Here is a 23,285-nt window from a genome sequence, read left to right as displayed (position 1 = left end):
GCCCAAAAGATGGACCCAAAGCATTTTTTTTTTTCCAGAGAGAGAGAGAGAGAGAGAGAGAGAGAGAGAGAGAAACATCAACGTCAAAGGGACACATGGAGTGGTTGCCACCCACACAACCCCAACTGGGGCCAGGGACAAACTGCAACTGAGGCACGCGCCCTTAGCGGGAACCGAACCCCGGTCTCTCTGGACCGCAGGCCGACGCTCTAACCGCTGAGCCAAACTAGCCAGGGACAGACCCAAAGCATTGTAGAGCTGGAAGACTTTTAGAAAAATTGTCCTTCCTCTTCATTTTGCAGAAGGGAAAACCGAGACCCTGGGACACGTTGATTTAATGTAGGTCCCTCGGTTGATTACTGACTGGCACGCCTTCATAAGACAGTGGCTTTTTCCAGTACGCCCCCTACTAGACCAGTGCCGTCCTTCCCCTCTTGTTTTGCCTTCTTCATTTGTTCTTTCTCTGCCTTCAGAGGTGTGCAATTTATTTTATTTTATTTTAATCCTCACCCAAGGACATTTTTTCATTTTTTGTTCAGATAGAGTAGGAGGGAGAGAGAGGAAGAGAGAGAAACATCGAGTGGCTGCCACCCGCACGGCCCAACCAGGGCCAGGGACAAACTGCAACCGAGGTACGTGCCCTTAGCGGGAACCGAACCGGGTCTGTCTGGACCGCAGGCCGACGCTCTGACCCTGAGCCAAACCGCCAGGGCAGAGGTGTGCCATTTAGAGCGCGGGCCGGAACCTGGGGAGTCGAGGTTTGGCCCCAGCTCCCCAGCATTTGGGGGGCACGCGGTCGCCAGACCAGGACTCCGGGCTGGGGCTCCCCTGAGCCGGGGCCTGGGCACGGCAGGTGCTGGGCACCTGGACTGATCGTCGCATCACCATGGCGGCGCTGTCCCCACTCTCAATTTCACCGCACAGGCGTGTCACTGGGGTTCCCGAGCGAAAGGACAACGTGGGGCCGAATCCACGGCCGTGTGAAAGGGAGGCTCTGTCCTCGTGGCTGCTCGGCCGACACGAGCTGGCGGGGAGATGCCCAGCGTGTGAGTGACCTCGACGCCGACCCCGCCACTGGTCAGCTGGGGCCGGGGCGTGCCCGCCGGCCTGACGTGGCGGCGGGGCCGCGGGCAGGGGAGAGGCCGCCGCGAGGGCGCGGCCTGACGTGGCGGCCACGGCGGGGCGGGAGGGGAACCCGGGCCGCTGCACTGCCCCGCGCTCCGGCCAGAGGGCGCCCGGCCCCCACACTTCCCCGCCCCAAGGCCGCGGGGCTCCTGGAGTAACCGCTCCAGCGATTGGGTCGGCGGCGCGGCGCGGCGGGGCCATGTTGGAGCAGGGCGGCGACCCCGCCTCCCGCCGCCCTCCACCCCAGGTCGGCCGGGCGGAGGGGAGCGGAGCAGAGAAGGGGATCCTCCCTCCCGGGTCCTCGGACGCAGCAGGAGCGCCCGCAGGAGCCGCAGCGGTCACGGCCGCCCCTCGGAGCGCGGGCCAATCAGCGGCGCGGGCACAAATATGCAAATAAGGCGCCGGTGCTGCTGGAGTGCCGCTCGCAGGGGCTGGTGGGGTCGCGCTGGGGGAGTGCACTGGGCCAATCAGGCGGGTGCGTGGCGGCGCGGGGGAGGCGGTGCCCCTTCACTCCTCCCTTCTCTCCCTCCCGGCCCCGCGCTGACAGGGGGGCCTGGCCGCGCCGCCGGTAAGTGCCGCCGCCCGCCGCTGCCACCCGCGCCCCAGGCGAGGGGAGGGAGCCCGGGGGCTCCGCGGGGCAGCGGCCGCTGCTCAACTGGTGGGGAGAGGCGGGGGCGGGTTCTGTCAGCCGGGTGGTCGCCGGAGGCCGCCCCCGCCCGGCCAGCCGCGCGTGTCAGTCTCGGTCGAGGCGGGGGGCGGCGGGGGCGCCTCAGTCATGGCGAAGCCCGGGAGCCAGCGGGCGGCGGTGAGTACGTGCCGCCGCCGCTCGGCCGGGGTGGGGGTGGAGGGTCGGGGCTGGCCGGGCCGCGCCGCCGGAGCTGAGGGGCCCGCGCCCGGGGACGGGCGGGCGCGCCGGGAGGCCGGGGAGGGGGCGCTGCCCGCACGTGCGGCCCAGCCAGCCCGCGGCCCGCCCCGCGCCTGTCATGGCTGCGGGCTGCCCCCTCCCCGCAGCCCCAGCCCCTGGGGTCGGGACCCGACCGCCGTGCCTGTTGCGTCGGGAGGAGGAGAGGGCAGGGTGGGCAGGGCTCCCCTTCCCCGCCCCGCGTGAGGTCGCGGCCTCCCGTCTGCTCGCGTCCCTCCCGAGAGCCGGGCTTCCCTCCATCCTGCAGCCTCCTTCCCCGCCCGCCTGCCTTCTCGCCTCCGTGACTCATGACAGGGCGTCCCGCGCGGGCGCTGGTGCCCCCGAGCCCCGGACGCCCCCGGCGCTTTCCCAGGCCCGGCCTCCGGGTTACGACCTCACTGTCTTCCCTGCGATCGTCGCCCCAGGGCCTCTCCGTGCCTGCAGCGGCCCGGACCCGCCGCTGCTGCCGCTGCGGGCTCCGGGCTCCGGGCTCCGGGCGTGGGACTGATGGGTGGTTCCCGGGCTCGCTGCGCGGACTTCATCCCAAAGCCAGCGCGACCCGGAAAGCCTGGTGTCTTATTGGCGTTTAGCAGTCGCCAGCTCAGTGGTTTCTGTTTGTTCCTTTTTTGGATTTGTTTAGCTTTTTTTTTTTCTTTTTTCTTTTCCTTTTAAGAAAAATAAAACTTTTCAGAACCAAAGTAGACAAAAACTTTTTAAAATTGTGACATTAACAGTGTTTCACAGTTACTCTCTTGGAAGTCTGGGATTTGACACTAATATGACTTTTATTCCTCCGTACTAAATAAAGTGTATCTTCATTAATAAAAGCACTATCACAGTTTAGTTTTTCAGTTTTTCACGCTACTTTTCACCTTTGTCTCTGATTTCAAATCTCCAGTTCTATTTAAGCAGCTATGATCTTAAGTGGAAAAGAGGGTTTGTCTTGTGTAATGTTACTGTGCCCTGTGCATACTTATACGAGGACTTTTTAAAAGACCACTAGTTCTGCAAACACATGAATGTAAAGAAGGGGGATTCCATATTGCAGAGGGAGGGCTGGTGGGTGTGTGTGTTTGCGCGCGTGTTTGCAATGCAGAAGGATGAACATACTGTTTTTTTCCTGTTGGATTTACAGAACTTGAATTTAAACGTGACTTTTTGCTAATAGCAGGCAGCAATCGCCTTCCATATGATAATTGATAAATATGTGTTAAATGAAAAATACCTGCAATAGATATTTTAAGCCTGTGTTTCTCTCTTCCAAGACTTTTCTGTTTCTGCTCCTGTTGCTTTCACACTTCACATTAAATCCTGTAGCGTACTAGAAAGTGTTGGTAGGTCTTAGTCCTTAGGAAGTTTCATATAAATCACATATCTTGTAATATAGACATGTTCTGGGAAGAAAGTTGCTTCTCAGGTTTAGTTCTAGTATCTTTGTCATCCTTTAAAAGTTTTTAGGAGAGTGGCTTTTGTAGAGTTAAAAAACAAAACCTTGTGATTGATTAACTAGAAAAAGATGTTGTCCTAAGGACATAGGAAAAAGCATTAGGAAAGAAAACATTGTGCTGGTGTAACCAGTAGAGCCTTCTTGATTTGGAAGGAGTGCTGATTGGAGAGAATCAGGACTTTGTCACTTTACTTGCTTTTGTTGGGGCTGGGAAAACTTTCCCCTTACCCTTTTAGTACCTGTGGCTGGTCAATAATTCAAATAACATACAGCAGACTAACATAAGAAAATCAGAGTGTAATACAAGTGCATGGGAAAGCCACATAAGCATGAAAATTTCCAAAGACTGGGAGACAAATAAGTTAGATATGTCATTTTGGACAAAGGAGAAGCAGGGGAAGTAGCTGAGATTTCAAAGGGGAAATGGGCAATTCACAGGTAGCCCAGAAAGTGGCAAACACATTCTCTCTAGGCAACTCAAACAATGGGTCAGAGGGGAATCTAGTGAACTGATTTTTGCATGGATCTTTGCTGTCTACCTATACTTAATTCATATGTGGTAAAGTGAATATGCTAAGGGGTTTATGCTAAGTTTTCCTTCCTGAAGGTTTTGCCATCTGAATCTCTTAAGGAAGGAAAGGGGGAGGTAGAAACTCTACCAGAATTTGTTAGGTTTATTTTCAGCTCAAAATAATGTGTATGCCAGAGTGGCACATCTTGGGGAGACTCTCTTGAACTGCCCACACTGTAGCTATAGTCAAGTTTCTTAACCTCTGTGAACCTTAGTTTTTCTCCAGTTTTGCAATTCTGTGATTCTAAGTATTACATGAAATCTGCCCTCTGAAATTATTTTTGGATTGAAGTATAAGGAAATACAGAGGTTTTGAAATAAATAGTGGTATATATAGTTGGCCTTACCTGAAAAGAATGTTTGTTTGTTTGTTTTATTCTCACCTGAGTACATTTTTCCATTCTTTGTTCAGATAGAGTGGGAGAGAGAGAGAGAGAGAAACATCGATGTGAAAGGGACACATCAAGCGGCTGCCACCCACACAACCCAACCAGAGCCGGGGACAAATTGCAACGGAGGTATGGGCCCTTAGCCGAACCCAGGCCTCTCTGGACCGCAGGCTGACGCTCTAACCGCTGAGCCAAACTGGCCAGGGCTGAAAAGAACGTTTTTAAAAGAATAACTTCAAGTCAGTAGGTATGAATAAAGATAGGAAACAGTGTTGTCAATGGAAGAAGCCCATGACAGTATGAGATTAATGAAGTCATAAGTATCTTTAGAAACTTATAAATCTAAACCTCTTATCTAGTGAAACTGAATGCTTTCTGTAAGGCTTGAACTAGACCTTGGCACTTCATCTATGGAAACAAGAAAGAACTGAAGGGAGGTTTAATGTATCCACTGAAAGTAGCATTGGAGATTTAGAAGTGAAATCTATTGAAGCTTCTATCAATTGTAAAATAAAAACTTTGGTACATTTGAACACTTTAGACTTTCTAAAGGGTTAGAAGTGATGTAAATGTAATAGAAGTAAAAGTTAACTAAATACTTTGACAGAGAAGAAAAGATGAACTCTTGGAGATGTCAGTCTATAAAGGAAAATAAATATGACTGAAATGAATAGATCTACTGGGATATTTCATCAGGTATTAGTATAGAGAATAAAGAACGTATGTAAGAATATGGAAACTTGACAGATGGTCAGAGTGAACCTGAATTATGAAAACTAATTTATTAGAACATGTTGTCATAAATGTTTGAAAAACTTTAAAAGCCAAAGATTGGAATCTGAAGAGGTTCATGGACACTGGGGAGATAAAATGATTTTATTGTAACCTTTTAAATGTTTTGTAGCTATTATAGTCTTAACATGATTAACATGTCTTAACCGCAATATAGATTTAGCTTTTACTTATTTTGTAAATACAAGTTGGCACATTACAGTTTTATAGCTGTCTTCTAACACTTGGATATCTCTGCTTACTTTCTTTTGACTTCACTGTCCAAATTTTACCATTCTGTGAATACTCAGGTCAAATTCTACCTTGTGAATAAAACCATCTCTTGTCATTGTGACCCTTACAGATTTCTCCTGCCAATGAGATCATAGCATTATTATTTGTCTCACTAACTTGACATGTACAACTTTCTGACATTCCCTCTATTGTATTGCCTTTAAGTTTGCAGGAACACTTTTTGCTCTCCTTTATAAAGCTGATCAAGTGACAAATAGGAGACCTAGAGAAGGGGAAATTACTTTCAGTTGTAATTTGTTCTCTGGACTCCAGGTCATTCACATCCATCCATTCATTAAAAATATTTATTAACCCCGGCCCTGATTGGGTGGCAGCCACTCGATGTGTCCCTCTCATGTCGATGTTTCTCTCTCTTTCTCTTCCTCTCTCTCCCTCCCACTCTATCTAGCAAAAAAAATGGAAAAAATGTCCTCGAGTGAGGGTAAAAACAAAAACACATAGAACTAACAGTAGACCCAGAAACACGGAAGTAGGGCACAGACTGACATCCCTCAGAAGGGGTGGGGGGTGGGAAGAGATAAACCACAGAACTTATATGCATGTATGCATGACCAATGGACATGGACAACTAAGCTGGGGACAGGGCGGAGGTGGGGTGGGGTGGGGGTGCCAATGGGTAAAAAGGTAAAATATCTGTAACAAAAAAAAAAAATAAATAATTCATTAAAAAAAATAAAAATAAATATAGCAATTAACCTAAAAAATATATATATATTTATTAAGTGTTCCCTTTATTGATGTATTATATATAACATTTTAAATGAACCCTGCCTAGGTAGAATCTACAGTCTAATAGTGGAAATTGATAATGAATAAGTAAATAAACAAATGTAAAATTACAACTTGTGATGAATTCAATAAAGAAAGAGAACAGGGTGCTATGAGAGAAAAATGGGCAGGATTTTAGATTGTGTGGTCACAAAAGGCCTCTGTCAGGTGGTGCTACTTATGTTAAGACATGAAGAAGAAGCCAGATAGGGAAAGTTTTTTGAAAGAGAAAAATATGTATGAAAACAAGAAATGCTTAATATGTTGGAATAAATGAAAGAAATTCAGGGTGGAAGGAGCATTATGAGGAAAACCATGGAAGATGGAATGAGATAGGCAGCAAACAGACTATACAGGGCATTGCAGGACCTGTTAAAGACTTGGGTTTTACTAAGGACATTGCAGTCATTGAAGATTTTGAAACAAAGGAGTTACATGCTTTAATTTAATACTTAAAAGTATCACTTTGAGAATGGATTGGGAAAAGCAAGAGTGAAAGCGAAGACATTGTACTTATAGTTGAAGTAACACATGATGCTAGCTACAACTAGGGTAGAATATGTAGAGATGAAGGAAAGGGATATGTGTGTGTAAGTGTAATTTGATTTGATAGAGAGAGACAGAGGAGATAGGAATAGTAAGGAAATGACAACTTCATGATGGATTGGACGTTATAGGAAAGGTATCAAAAATGACCTTCAGGCCCTGGCCGGTTTGGCTCAGCGGTTAGAGCATCAGCCTGTGGTCCCGAGAGACCCAGGTTCGGTTCCCGCTAAGGGCATGTACCTTGGTTGCAGTTTGTCCCCGGCCCTGGTCGGTCGTGCGGGTGGCAGCCACTCGATGTGTCCCTTTCACATCGATGTTTCTCTCTCTCTCTCTCTCTCCCTCTCTCTCCCTCCCACTCTACCTGAACAAAAAATGTCCTCGGGTGAGGATAAAAAAAAAAAAAAAAAAATGACCTTCAGTTTCCTGATTTGAACTAGATAGATTGTGATGAGATCTACTGAAATGCGGACAAGGGGAAATACTGTTGGACAAGAAAGGAAGTTTTGAGCACCATCCTCAAACAAGTGCTTTAGAGGATGGGGACTGCCTTTATCTTAGTGATAGGTGTGTCAGGATAAGTTTAGCTATATGCGTGATACCATACTATGACATTCATAGTGTGTGTGTTTTGAGAGGAAGAAGCAAGCTTCATATTTATGTTAGAAGAATTAGAAACTGAAATGATGTTACCTTTTAAGAGTGCATTTCAGTTTTTGAAAGTTTGTGAATATTAATATAGATTATATTAAACATGAAGGTTTGAGAAAAAAATTGAGTCTAGTATTAGATGGGTTTACATATTATTTGGGTGATAATGCAGAATACAGAAGTCTTGTGGTTTCGATGTTCTCAGGAAAGTAGCACGCTTTAAAGGCATTAGCTTGTGCCTGGCCCATGTGGCTCAGAGGTTGAGGGTCATCCCATACACCAAGAGGTCGCCAGCCAGTTCCATTCCAGACAGGGAACATGCCCAGTTTGTGGGCCAAATCCCCGGTGGGGGGCTTGCAGTAGGCGGCCAATCGATGTTCTCTCCATCAGTGTTTCTATCTCTCCCTCTCCGTCCATCCTCTCTCTCTAAAAATCAATAAAGAAAAAAAAATTTTTTTTTAAATAAAGGCATTAGCTTGTAGGCAGCCTGGTATTAAATTTATCATTTTTAATGAGACTTCTGATACTTATGAGTAAAAACTATGGCTCAGGTCATTAGTAGCTATTATTTATCAATTAGTTACAGATACTGATGTTTGTTATAACTGGGGTTATTAGCTGAGGTTAACTAACTGAATATTAAGGTTTTTTTTAAAAATTATAGTACTTAAAGACTTTTTAAAGCAATAATTTTAAATGTTATTGTAACAAAGAAACATGGTTTGAAATCTGAAAAAAAATGATTTTTCTTGTCCATTGGTCATATCAGTTTAGTTTACCTGACTAAGCAGCAGCAGTATAAATTTTATTAAATTTTATTCTATTGGAAATCGATATCTGTGCATCTGAAAGATAACTGCTAATATATCTTGTTAGTTCCTTTTATAAGATGAAGGAAATGATTGGGATAATCATTAGTTGTCATATATCTTTCATAAAGTTTGTTTTATTTTCAGATTTTGTGCTTTATCACAGTTTGAGTAAATTAAAAATCATTCTGCCCCTATCCATTGAATCAACGGTCTACAATTCAATTTTTTTCTATATTTAAAGTTATGTTATCTTTGCGATATTTGTCTTTAAAAGGGGAAATTAAACATCTATTCATTAAAACTTTTTCTTCTATTCCTGAAACTGGACAGCTTTACCTAAAACAAATCTAGGAATTCAAGAGTATAGATTTGGTGCACTTATTTCAGTTTGTTTTACAGATGAAGAAATTGATGGTCAGAGAAACTGAGTTGCCTGAGGTTTTTAGTATTAGGGGATATTTTATTTCAGAGGTTGCATAATTTAGTGAATTCACTGTATATCCAAATATAAGATAACTCTTATTACTTTTGCTTTGGTATATGTGTTGAAATCAGTACTATACAGAGTTTACTCATGTGTGTTCAGAGACCATTCTTTATTTGTTTACCAATGTTTTTATGAGTAACATATACTCTAAATGGTGATTTATATTTACTTACCTATGTGCTTCTTATCTATATCTATATGCTTCATCTCATTCCAGTTAGGTTTTTTAAAATTTAAATTATAATGGACATTCAGAAACGTGTATAAATCATAAAAGTATAGCTGTCTGACTTACTACAAAGTAAACACAACTCTGAAACCACCACCCAGGTCAATTGTTACTGGTATTGACACCCAGGAAACCCCCTCATACTTCTTTCCAGTTTTCACACTCTTTTAGCCTTCCCAGATGTAAGCATTATGCTGACTCCTAAAACTAGAGCAATTTTCCTATTTTTCAGCTTCATGTAAATGAGTCATGTATATGCGCTTTTGCTTTATATTATATCTGATACTAATATGTGTTTTTCCACTCAGGAGTAATCCATTCTCATGGCTGTTAACTCAAAGGTATGATGGACATGGATTCAATTTTGGGCTGTTATGAATAATAATATGAACAGTCCTAGTGTTTTGGTGCACAAGTGTGCACATTCTTTTGGAGTAGATAGTACTACAAGTGGAAAAACTGGCCATAGGTTTGCATACGTTCAACTTTAGCAACAATGCCATATAGTTTTCCAAATTTGTTGCAGTGTACACTCCTTTTAGCACTGTTAGAAAATGCCAGTTCCTCCACATTCAGTTACGTGGTTTGATTAAAATACCAGTATATTTTTAAAATGTTGTGCTCTTGTTTTAATTTCAAAAGTTGAATATTTGATGATGGATAGATATTTCTACATGGATGAGACATAATAGAAAGGAATATGCAATAGCCAACACAAAGATTTTTAGTTCAAAAATGGAGTGCCCATGTTGTTTGTACTTGTTGAATTACAGCAGATTAGAATAAAACATAGTTTTACATTCTCAAAGTTATAGTCAAACAAGAGACACTATTTTCTTGATCCTTAAAAATGTATGGTTTTTAACAGAGTGAATAGCCCTGGCCGGTTTGGCTCAGCGGTTAGAGCGTCAGCCTGTGGTCCAGAGAGACCCGGGTTCGGTTCCCGCTAAGGGCACGTACCTCGGTTGCAGTTTGTCCCCAGCCCTGGTTGGTCGTGCGGGTGGCAGCCACTCGATGTGTCCCTTTCACGTGGATATCTCTCTCTCTCTCTCTCTCTCTTCCTCTCCCTCCCTCCCACTTTGTCTGAACGAAAAATGTCCTCGGGTGAGGATAAAAATAAATAAAAATAAATAAATAAAATAGAGTGAATAGTACACTATTTTAGGGGGTATAGTTTGGGAAGAATGAAAAAATGCATATCTATAACTTCATCAAAGACATCTTGAAGAAGATGGATGCTTTTGATCAGAGACTTCAAGAAGGAAATGTGATGCTATATGGTCTCAAAGTGGTGGAGAAATTAGGTTTTATGTCTTTGCTTTATACCAGTAGTAAGAAAAGGGTAAAGGGGTAATTTATAGTATTCCAAGAAAAATGGAATAGGGTTTCTCCAGGATTTGAATGTAAAATCACATTTTAGAGACTATATTGAGGAAGATGTGTCAACATTTGACTGAATTTGAAATACTACATAAGTGGATTTTTTTAATAAAATTTTTTTATTTTTTAGAGAAGTGAGAGGGAGAGAGAGATAGAAACATCAGTGAGAGAGAACATTGATTAGCCACCCCCTCCACACCCCCCACTGGGGATTTGTCCCACAACCTGGTCATGTGTCCTGACCAGGAATTGAACTGGTGACCTCTTGGTGCATGGGTCAGTGCTCAACCACTGAGCCACACCAGCCGGACGGACGCGTAAGTGGATTTGATGGAAATGAAATCACTCCATAGAAACTGGTATCTATTAAATGATTTTAAATAAGCAAAGAAAGCAATTCCAAGACAGTGTAGTGTCAGAGAAGCTAAGAGAATATCCAGAGGGAAGAGTGGTTAATTGAACTGAGTTCAGAAAACATTTTTACAGCTTTATTATGGGCCAAGCAGGGTGGTAGGGGGTACCTGAGATGAGTCAGTTATAGGCCTTATTCTTTTAAGTATTGAAAACCTAAATAGTATATGAAATGATAGGGTGCATAGACGATTGGAGGCTTCATATAGATGATAGCATTTGAGTTTAGCTTCTGCTTTGTTTAGTGTTGGCTAGTGTTTCTTAGTGGTCAAAGATAGGGATTGAGAGAACATTTAGGTTTGTCTTCTAAGTTATTAGTCATATTCAAAAATATAGTTGCAGTGATTTTATGAAACTAAAGTACAAAAGGTTAACAGGCAAATGGGTATTTGGAAATTGGAGTCAGTGGATCACTTGTTTTCAGTATTTGTCAATGCTTGGAAGGATAGAAATAAAATTATTTTGTTTGTACATTTTTGCTAAGGTAGGAGAGTTCTGCTGATTTCTAAAGTTAGAAGGGAAGCAGGGAATTGCAAGGGGATGATTGAAGATCCTAGAGAGAGAGAGAGAGATGGAAGGTGTGTAGGTATAAGTCCTTTAAAGACTAGATGGAATGGTATTAAGTAGTGAAAGATTTATCTTTGGGGAAGAGTCATGCTTACTCTTCTGAGAATGGCTAGAAGAAACAAGGGGTAGCTACAAAGACAGATACATGGTTCTGAAAAGATGATTGGTAAATTTCAACTGGAAAACCTCAGAAGACAGTGAAGCAAAATTGCCCTTGGGTGAGATTAGGGAAGTTAGGATTGAAGGCTTTGGGAGAGAAAACATAAAATAACTGCAAAGAGATAACGTAGAAACATGGGGAAATGAATTTAACCATTTCTCAACAAAAGCAAGGACCACATTGAAGTTAAAGGTTGACACTAACCTTGTATTAAGGTGCCAGTCATAATATTATAGATATTCAGAAAATGTTCATTTAATTGGACTGAGTGAGGCCATGGAGGTAAAATTACAGTGGTGTGAATACCATATGGTGTGCTGAGTGAATTAAAATGGTCATGAGGGTATTGAAGGAGATGAAGGGGACAGCATTAGCAAAAGAACCTGAGAAAATCTGGAGAAGCCAAGCAGTAATGGAACAATTTGAATGAAAGACTGTAGGCTCTTTCAAAGTCAGAAAAGAGAAGTCTGAGAGGGAAAGCTACATTTATTAAGCACCTAACTATAGCTTAGGAACTTCTAATGTATTTCTAAACCCTGCAACAACCCTGTCTGTTAAATGGTGATCATCAAGCTGGGTCTGTTTTTAGTATATGTCATTCAGACTTTGGAAAATTATGCATTTAAATGAATTTCCTATCTTTCATATTCATTGAAATTTATTTTGCTTTAGAATATATATGTATACTTAATTTGGTGATGTGTATAAATGATATTCAGTACTATTTCAATTAAACAACTAGACCCAACTCAGTAACAACTAGGAAACTTATAATCTATTTTCAGTATCATCCCAAAATTAATTGTCCTGAAATAATTTTTACCAAGAATAGAGATGACATTGTGTTTTTAAAGATTTACCTTTCTTTGAGATTCAAATTAAGTGTGAATGCCAACAACATGTAAGTAATTGAATTTAGTAAATGGCTATCTGCATAGGGAGATGTTAATATAAGCATAGATGATTGCTATTTAGATGAGTTGTTTTCAATTCTTTTAACCAAGGAATCCTTTGTTTTTTAAAATTCCTATTTGAAAGCTCAATTTGTAAAATAAATAAGAATATTCAGGGTGGAATCTTTTGGGGGGAGGAAATGGAGTTGGAGAGGTCTATAGCCCTCTCTTCCTTCCCAGCAATCCAAGAAGTACAGTTTGAAAAGTGTTAACACTGTGCTTGATACAGATTATTTACAATAGTTCTACAAGATCAGTACTATTATAATCTGAATTTCACAGATAAAGAAACTGGACTTCAAATTGACTAAATGATTTATAGAATACATAATTAATAAAGTGATGAAGCCAGGATTCCAACCTAACCAGAAGAGTTGCAAAGCTCTACTATGCTTATAGGACCCCTTGTTGAATGACTTATGAATGAAAGTAGGATTCTTTGACTGACAGATAATGGAATTAAACTTTAAATTGTATCACTGAGCTTTTTGTGTGTGTGTGAGAAAATATATATGACAAAATTTATTAATTTTTTTTTTATCCTCACCTGAGGACATTTTTTCATTTTTTTGTTCAGACAGAGTGAGAGGGAGAGAGAGAGAGAGAAACATCGAGTGGCTGCCACCCACACGACCAACCAGGGCCGGAGACAAACTGCAAGTGAGGTACATGCCCTTAGCGGGAACTGAACCCTGGTCTCTCTGGACCACAGGCCGACGCTCTAACTGCTGAGCCAAATGGGCCAGGGCTAACATTTTAAAGTGTACAGTTCAGTGGGGGCATTCTTAAAGTAATAAAAATGAAACATTGCTTAAAAGAATGCTTTTGAATCTCAACTTTTGGAATAACTATTAAGAATCAAGAGGTTTTGTTTTGCTTTATAATATAACATTTTTAAAAATTGATTTTAGAGAGAGAGAGAGAGAGAGAGGAAAAAAAAACATTGATTTGTTCCAATTATTTATACATTCATTGGTTGATCCCTGTATGTACCCTGACTGGGGATAGAAACCACAACTTTAGTTTGTCAGGATGATGCTCTAAACAACTGAGATACCCAGCCAGGGCAGATATTTTTTTTTAATTCTTAAAAGCATTTGAACATTTACTGTGCCAGAAATTACACTAGTAAATGTTAGGGATACACCAGTGAATAAGAACCAGTTGCTACACTCATCACATTTAGTAGGGAAGACAGACAAGTAGACCACTAATGATAATACAGTGTACAAGGTGTGTCATACAAAAGAGTGCTTACCAGTTCGAGAGGGTGTGTGTGTGTGTGTGTGTAGGCTTCCTAGAGATGGTAGAGCTTGAGTGTATTGAGTGTAATCTCAAAGATTATCAGGTGGAGGAAGGTGGGTGGTGGGGGAGCAATGTTGTGGGCATAGAGCACTTCTTGTACATTATTAATGAAGATGTGAGAAAGTTTGATGAATTCAGAAAAGGCCTTACTGAGAGAGTTACTTTTGAGAAAACTGAATGAAATGAAGGAAGAGTGTACTCAGTAAGTGCAGAGGCCTTGAGAAAGAAGCATGCCTGGCTTTTATGTGTGTGGTAAGCTATAACATGAAATTGGCTGTTTTAACCACTACATGAACTATTCAATAGTATTTCTATTCACAGTATTATGCAACCATCACCATGATTTGTTTTCAGATTTTCTAAAACTTTTCATCACCCTAACAGAACTCTGCTTATTAAATAACTTTTTACTTTCTCCTCTTTCCAGCCCGTGGTAACTTCTAATCTTTCTGTCTCTAGGAATTTGTCTATTCTAGATATTTCATATAAGAAGACTCATGCAATATTTTCCCATTTGTGTCTGCTTCTTTTACTTAGCATAATGTTTTCAAGGTTCACATGTGTTGTAACATGTTATCAGAATTGCATCCCCCTTTTATGGTTAAATAATCCATTTTATGTATATACCAGATTTTGTTTATTCATTTCTTGATGGACACTGGATTATTTTCAACTTTTGGCTGTTAGAATAATGCTATTATGAACATTTGTATGTAAATATCTGCTTTTAATTCTTTTGGGTGTACCCTGTATACCTAGACATAGAATTGCTGGGTTATATGGTAATTCTATGATTCACTTTTTGAGGAACCATATTCTTTTCCATAGTGGCTGTACCATTTTACATTTCTATCAGGGCTCCAATTTTTACATGTTCTCTCCAACACTAGTTTTTAAAAAATATTTATAGCATCCCTCATAGGTATGAAATAATATCTCATTGTGACTTTGCTTTACATTTCCCTAATGACTGATACTGAGTTTTGATGGTTATTGACCATTTCTATAACTTCTTTGGAGAAATGTCTGTTAGAGCTTTGTCCATTTTAAAATTGGGTACTAAATTTTGGGACTTCTTTATAAATTCTGGATATTAAATCTTTATCAGATACAATTTACAAATTTTTGTCCCATTTTCCTTTTGTCTTTTTACTCTCTTGATAGTGCCCTTTGATGCACAAGTTTTTAAAAATGTTTTTTATTTTATTTTCTTAACAGAGAGGGGAAGGGAGAGGGAGAGAGAGAAATATCTATCAGCTGCCTCCTGCACACCTCTTACTGATGATAGAGTCTAACACAGAGGCATGTGCCCTGACCTGGAATCGAACCGCTGACTGACACAATCAACTGAGCCACACTGGCCGGGCCAAGTTTTTAATTTTTATGCAGTCTGATTTATCTCTTTTTTTCTCTAACACCATACTGTTGGTGTTGTATTTAAGAAACCATTGCCAAATCCAAAGTCATAAAGATTTGCCCTATGTTTTCTTCTAAGAGTTTTATTATAAAGATTAGTTAGGTTCTGGGTCCTTTGAAAATGCTTATGTATTTTAGGATGAGCCTTTTCATTTCTAAAAAAAAATCATTGGGATTTTGATGGGAATTACATTGAATCTGTAGATTTCTTTGGATAGTATTATCATCTTAACAGTAGTAAGTCTACCAGTCTTTGTACACAGAATAATGTCTTTCATTTATTTAGATGTACTGTAATTCCTTTTAGCAAGGTTTTGTTGTTATCAGTGTCCATGTCTTGTCTTTCATTAAATTTATTCTTAAATATTTTATTCTTTTAATGATACTGTAAATGAATTGTTTTCTCAGTTTCCTTTTTGGAATGTTGATTTCTTTCTTATAGAAATATGATTTTTCTGCATAGATTTGTATCCTGTAGTTTTGTTGAATCCGTCTATTAGCTCTAACAGTTTGTATGTGTGTATTTACAGTTTTCTGTAAGATCATGTTATCTTTAAATAAAGATAGTTGTATTTCTTCCTTTAGAATTTGGATGCCTTTTATTTTACATTTTTGTCTATTTTTTATGGCTAGATCTTCCAGTACTATATTGAATAGAAGTAGTGAAAGTGTCTTGTTCCTGATCTTAGAGCAAAAGCTTTCATTATTTTATCATTGAATTTGATGTTAGCTATAGGTTGTTCATATACGGCCTTTATCATGCTGAGGAAGTTTCTTTCTATTCCTCTTTTATTGAGTGTTTTTACAGGAAGGGTGTTAGATTTTGTTACACTTCTTCTATATTTATTGATGATGATGTGCTTTTTCTTTCATTCTATTCATATAATGTATTATGTTGATTTTTTACATTGAATTAACTTCACATGCCTAAGGTAAATCCCAGTTGGTCATGATGTATATCGTATGTGTGTGTACTGTGCTGCTGGATTTGGTTTGATAGTATTTTATTGATGATTTTTTTTCATCTCTATTCGTAGGAAATAATTAATCTTTAGAGTTTTTGCTTTTTACTTATGATGTCTATGGCTTCAGTATCAGAAAAATGTTGGTCTCAGAATGAGTTACAAATTGTTCCCACCTTTTCACTTTTGTGGAAGAGTTTGGGAAGGACTGGTGTAAATTCTTTAAATATTTGGTAGAATTCACCATTAAAGCTATCTGGTCCTAGGCTTTTCTTTGTTGAGAGTTTTCTGGGGTTTTTTTTTGTGTTTGTGTTTTTTTTTTACTTTTTTCTTTTTAAATCCTGACCTGAGGATATTTTTCCATTTATTTTCAAATAGAGTGGTGAGGGGAGGGAGAGAGGGAAACATCAATGCCAGAGAGACACATGCACTGGGTGCCTCATGCAGGAACCCAATCAGGGCCAGGGGCAAACAGCAGCCGAGGAACATGCCTTTGACTGGAATAGAACACGCGACCCGCCCTGGCCAGTTTGGCTCAGCGGTTAAAGCGTCGGCCTGCAGTCCGGAGAGACCTGGGTTCGGTTCCCGCTAAGGGCACGTACTTCGGTTGCAGTTTGTCCCCGGCCCTGGTTGGTCGTGCGGGTGGCAGCCACTCGATGTGTCCCTTTCACATCGATGTTTCCCCCTCTCTCTCTCTTCCTCTCTCTCCCTCCCACTCTATCCGTACAAAAAATGGAAAAATATCCTCCGGCGAGGATAAAAAAAAAAAAAGAACACGCGATCCATTGGTCCTCAGCTGACAAACACTCTAACCACTGAGCCAAACCAACAAGGGTTGTTGGGAAGTTTTTAGTTAAAATTCATTCTTACTTGTTATAGATATATTTGGATTTTTATTTTATTTTTCTAGTGAGTTCCCCCCCCCCCCTTTATTGATTTTAGAAAGAGAGGAAAGGAGAGGAAGAGGGAGAGAGAAAGAAACATAGATGAGAGAGAACATCAACCAGCCGCCTCCTGCACACCCCCCACCAGGGCTTGGGCCCACAAACTGAGCATGTGCCCTGATCAGGAATTGAGCCAGCAACCTCCTGGTATATGGGTCAGCACTCAACTACTGAGCCACACTGGCCGGGCTCCAGTGAATTTTGATAAATCCTTTGGAATAAGTCAAAGTCTAAAGACATTTTATTTATTTATTTATTTGTAATATGTTTTCATTGATTTTTAAGGGAGAGAGATAGAAACATCTACATAAGAGAGAAACATCTATTGGCTGCCTCCTGCATGTCCCCTACTGGGGATCAAGCCTGCATCGCAGTCATTTGCCCTAACCAGGAATTGAACCAGGACCTCTTAGTCCATGGGTTGATGCTCAATCCAATTAGTCACACTTACCAGGCTAAAGAGATTTTTTTAAGTTATTTTATTAATTATAAAATAAAAATTTGAAATGTTACAGTTTCATAGTTTAATTGGCAGCATTTTTAAATTCATGTTATATCAACTAATGATGTACCTTTGGCATATTGATTTGGTAACTTTCATTGTATTCTCTGTATTTTTCTTTTGATAATTATATTTATGTAAAAACATAAGACATTGCTTTCCTAATTAATGTCTTAGGTATACATAGATGTTCCCTATCTGTAGTCTAAAGCTGAATACAAGATATGTTCCAGAGAAGTGACTTAACCTACCTTATTATTATTATTTTTTGGCCAATACTTTGTTTAGTTCAGAGTGCATAGCCCTCCATTTGCTTGATCTCACAATTACAAAATCTAGAAAAAAATTTTTCTTTTTTTCTGTATTTTACTTTTTTCTAAAAGCATTTGTGTTAAAACTCTTAGATACCATTTTGATTGATAATAAGTTCATTTCCAGGCAAAATTAATATAGATTTTGATAGTTTTTACTTCTCAGAATTTTCAAAAGTATTTCTACATTTAAATAGTGAGCAGATATTTTGTTTAGGAAATTTATATTCCTAATATGGACCTCAAAAATAGGAGTTATGAAAATAACTTATACCTTTGTTGTTTTTTGAATAAACTATTATGTAGACTAGCAATAATCTTCATTTGTAGTTTCCTATGCAAGACAGTGGGGGGAAAACCATAAATACCTTTGTTAAAAATGTTTGGAATGAGCCCTGGCTGGTTTGGCTCAGCGGTTAGAGCGTCAGCCTGAAGACTAGAGAGTCCTGGGTTCGGTTCCCACTGAGGGCACGTACCTTGGTTGTAGTTTGTTCCTGGCTCTGGTTGGGGTCAAGTTCCTGGCCCTGGTTGGGGTCAAGTGGGTAGAAACCACTCGATATATTTCTCTCACATCAATGTTTCTCTCTCTCTCTTCCTCCCTCTCTCCCTTCCTGTCTGTCTGAAGATAAATGTAAAGATCTTTAGAATGATACAAGCCTGGAACAATATTGGCTAGCCATTTTATATTAGCAAGTAACCTAGTAGATCCTTCCCACACATAAATAGTGTATATGGGGGTGTGTGTGTGTGTAAATATAATTTTTTTTTCTTGAGACTATTTAAGACTAGTTTATTGCTTAAACCCGGCTTCTCTTTTGTTTTTGCCTCACTTGATTGTCATTACACTTTTATTTCCATAGTTTAGTAACTAAAATAAAGAACATACACATTCCAAATTATTTAATTGGGGGAGACTTTAGGGCAGAGTAATGAACATAAATATTGACAGGAAAGTGCTTGGTTTTGCTATATGGATGTCTAAATTATTTGGTTGTCAGGAATGCTGATCTTTCATGGTAGGTGAGCATGAGGAGCATGGGAGCAATATGTATGAGGGCCATTCCAATATACTACGTGTCTGTCTTGTTTGTCAGTTGACTAGATGGCTAACTTTTTCTCATTTTGGGACAGCTCATTATGACCGCATACAATTGCCCTTGAAGCATTTTTACATATACCCTATGAAATAATAGACTTATCTGCTCAAGAGGTCTAGAGCAGAAGATCACGACACACTAATCTGAGAGGATCTCATGTCAGCTTTCTTAAAAAGACATAACTAAAGTATAATACATATATATTTTATACATACTAGAGATGCTGGGGAATGATGGCCATTTCATGGTATGGGAGAGAGTCTGACATACCATTCTCAAGTTTACTCTACATTCTATTAAAATGTATGAACTCCAAAATTAAGTAATATGAATTATTACTTTTAAATGCATATAGTCATGTCCCCTGCACCAGCATTTGTTTTCTTTTTCTTGTAGGGGATATTAATGAGCTATTTGCAATAAATTATTCTACCAGATAATACTATACACTGAGGTTTTATGTTTTTTAAATCATATATAAACTTTATAGAATTTTAATGAGTACTCATTATTAAACTTTAATTGCTTTTGTTCTTATTTTTCTAGGATTCTGACACATCATGACATGTCATTATCTAGAGCAGCAATGAACATTGACCAGTTTCGAATTAGTTGATGACCATTGGAAATGATCCAGTAATATCTACTACAGAGACGCTGAATATACTTCATTTGGAGTGAATAGCCCAGATTGTTACTGAACTTTTCAAGATGACAGATCCAATGATGGACTTTTTTGATGATGCCAATCTTTTTAGTGAGACCTTAGAAGGTTTGTCAGATGATGCATTTGTACAACCAGGACCTGTTTCACTAGTTGATGAACTGAACTTGGGTGCAGAATTTGAACCTTTGCACATAGACTCATTGAACCATGTTCAGGGTACTCCAACACATCAGAAGATGACTGATTATGAACAGTTAAATCAGTTTGATTCAATGAAATTTCATCAAGTTAATCAGTCTTTTGGTAGCCCAGCTGAACATGTGTTATCTCCACACTCTCAGTTTAATTGTTCTCCGATCCACCCCCAAAATCAACCCAATGGTTTATTTCCAGATGTAGCAGATGGCAGTCCAATGTGGGGCCATCAAACAGCTACCAGCATTTCAAATCAAAATGGGTCTCCTTTTCACCAACAAGGACATTCTCACTCTATGCATCAAAATAAAAGCTTTGTGGCACACCATGACTTTGCCTTATTTCAGGCCAATGAACAACACACACAGTGCACTTCACTGCGCTCGCAACAAAACAGAAATAATATTAACCCAGGGCAAAATTCTCTCAGCCAGTCTAAAAATTTTCTTGATGTTAATGTTTCTAATCCACACAGAGTCAGCCACCCACCACAGATTACCAGTGCATCGACTTCACAACAGTCTCTTTTGATGCAACAATTTTCTCAAACATCAAATCCTTCAGTACACTTTCTCAAATGTAGCAATCGGCAAGAAGGAAATTTTAATGGACCTTCTCCAAATATGACTTCTTGTTCTGTCAGTAACTCACAGCAGTTTTCTTCACATTATTCTTTTTCCAGTAATCACGTGTCACCAAATAGTCTTCTTCAGTCCTCTGCAGTTCTTGCACCCAATCATACAAATCAGTCTTTGTCTGATTTTACTGGAAGTAATTCTTTTTCACCACATAGGGGAATCAAGCAAGAATCTTCTCAGCATATGCTAAATCCCAATACATCACTGAATTCAAGTAATTTCCAAATGTTGCATTCATCACATCCTCAGGGTAATTACAGCAATTCAAAATTATCTCCTGTGCACATGAACTTCCAGGATCCTGTTGACTCAGGCACGCAAATGGGCCATTTCAATGATCATGTAGAAACTAATGGCTTTTCATCTTTAGAAGAGAATTTACTTCATCAAGTGGAGTCTCAAACTGAGCCATTCACAGGACTTGACCCAGAAGACCTCCTTCAGGAAGGTCTCCTTCCCCAGTTTGATGAGTCAACGTTTGGGCAAGATAATTCAAGTCATGTTTTAGATCATGACCTTGATCGGCACTTTACTTCACACCTCGTGACACGACCTGCTGATATGGCTCAAACTCAGTTTCATACTCAGGCTCGGAGTTGGCATGCATCACTTTCTAATCATCAGCATTTACATGACAGAAATCGCCTATGTTTACAGCGACAGGTATGTAGCTCCTTGGTGATTTGGTTTAGGGTGGTGGGCCTTTACTCGCTGAGTTAATAATTCATGAGACGTAATCAAAATTGGTACAACTCAGTAGTTCTATTAAATGAATATGTATACTTTGATATAGGTTTCTATTGCTTTAACAGTCTTATATTTGAAAGTGACTCATTGATGTACTCAGAGCAATGGACTTTTATATTTAGAAAATTGTAAGGTTTTAAGACCTCTTGTAATTTTCAATTATGATTGCCTTTAACAGAAAGATATATTGTAAAAAACAAATGACAACCATAATTAAAAGGAAAACAATAGATTGAGAACATTTTATTACATACATGATGGACATACAGTTAATATTCCTGTAAAAAGCTCATATAAATTGATAAACTTTTAAGATCTTAGTTGGTAACTAGTTAAAATATATAAGCTGAAATTCACAAAAGAAGAAATTGGATTAGTAAACAAATTCAGAATAATATGCACCTTTAGTAATTGAGTTTGCAGCATTGTTTCGTTTTCACTTATTAGAAAAAATATTTTTAATGTTAATGCTAAATGCTGGCATATTTATGGTGAAATTGGAATTTATATAGCTTTGTTAATTTATACAAATATTTTGGAAAACAATTGGGTGGTATATTTGAGTATGAGAAAACTTTATTACAGTAACACAAACGTAGCAAAAGTAATATATACACAGAGATATTTATTTTACTATATCTGTAAGGGACAACTGAAAACAGCGTAGATTAATATCCATGTTAGATTGTAATTAGGCATTAAAAAGACTTTGAAGACTAACTGATAATATGTTAGTAATAGGGGCAAAGCATAATTCAAAATTAGAATCATAGCAAAGTGGTTAAGAGTATAATCTCTGGTACCAGACTACTTGGGTTAGAATCTTGGCTCCTGTTGCTTTAAGCCATTTATATCATTTCAGTGTCTCACTTCATCTTGAAATGTGTCATAATAATAGGATCTAATACGGCTTTGGTAAGGATTATAAGAGTTATAACATGTAACAGTGCTTAGAAGTATGCCTTGTATATAGTAAGCGCTTAATTAATGTTTTCATATGAATGAAAAAATATTGTAAGGAAATAGATTGTTTTAGGGTAGTGAAATACACTTTTCTTTGTTCTCTGTGATTTTTGTCATGCAAATATATTTATATACTATAAAATGTGTTTAATGTAATATTTTATCATTTTTCTATAATATTTATAAGGATTCATAGTACTTCAGTACCTTGGTTACCTGTGAGATTTGGTGAACAGTGAAATATGCCATAGTTCTTGAAATGAAATATTCAGGGACCATTTTCTCATTTCAAAGCCTTGAAGTGTTTGAAAAAGATAAAATCTTTATCTTTTCCTTTGGGTTGATTTTAGTTCTGTTTCAAATGGTATTTTCATTACGTTTTTTAAAATGTATATATAGATTTTAAGATACTTAAAAGGCACTTGTAAACCCTTCCCCTTCCCTTCTTTTTTATGGCCTGAGTCGAATATTTTGATTTTGCTCCCTCTACTGGAAGAGGGTCCAGCGTCTTAGTTGGACCCTGGGCAAAACCTCTATTGATTTGAGTCTAGGTCATCTATTCACTATGTATGTAGATTTCAGACTAGTTTGATTAGTCAGTTTATATAGCATATAACTGAAGGTTAGAAGCCTGAAATTTATTAACTTTCAATTTTATTTTTATAAGGCCTTGCTATCATTTAATTTTTTTTTTAATTCTTGTTTTTCTAAACATATTCTGGCTTTAAAAAGAAGTAAAGACTCCCTTTAAAGTAGTCCCTAATACTAGCATATTGATAGTACTAACTGAGAGAAATTCTTTTTTCAGACCCATCATAAGCAACCTGTCATAAGCCATCTTATTCTGCACTGATAAATTTAGAAAGCTTTATTGAAATCTACTCACCTATTTGTTTCAGAGTCTGTTTATTACATATTCAAATACTGATAAAGGGCAGTCAGTATGGAATATTTTTTTGACTTACTGAAAGTCTGTTCACAAGTTTCCTGTTATTAGTATTGAGAGTGATATTTGGGCCCTGGCTGGTGTGGCTCAGTTGGCTGGAGCGGCTCAGTTG

General features: G+C 39.4%; 1 protein-coding gene across 12 annotated transcripts in view; it reads left to right on the top strand.

Annotated features, from left to right (window-relative positions):
• Nucleotides 1-1,555: 1,555 nt before the first annotated feature.
• CHD9 (chromodomain helicase DNA binding protein 9) overlaps nt 1,556-23,285 on the top strand; it is a 139,422-nt gene continuing 117,692 nt past the window's right edge. For 5 of the 12 annotated variants that reach the window (XM_036275752.1, XM_036275750.1, XM_036275749.1 and 2 more), the window contains exons 1-2: nt 9,315-9,350; nt 19,564-21,180. In XM_036275752.1, coding sequence (XP_036131645.1) covers nt 19,729-21,180 — 1,452 coding nt within the window. In that variant the 5' untranslated portion in view covers nt 9,315-9,350; nt 19,564-19,728. Of the gene's footprint in view, nt 1,694-1,912; nt 1,931-9,314; nt 9,351-19,563; nt 21,181-23,285 lie in introns of those variants that run through there. The other 7 variants (XM_036275755.1, XM_036275754.1, XM_036275753.1 and 4 more) reach the window with 5 other exon arrangements.

Source organism: Molossus molossus, unplaced genomic scaffold, assembly GCF_014108415.1.
Source record: "Molossus molossus isolate mMolMol1 unplaced genomic scaffold, mMolMol1.p scaffold_m16_p_21, whole genome shotgun sequence".
Lineage (NCBI taxonomy): Eukaryota > Metazoa > Chordata > Mammalia > Chiroptera > Molossidae > Molossus > Molossus molossus.
This window is presented reverse-complemented; position numbering and strand designations above follow the sequence as displayed.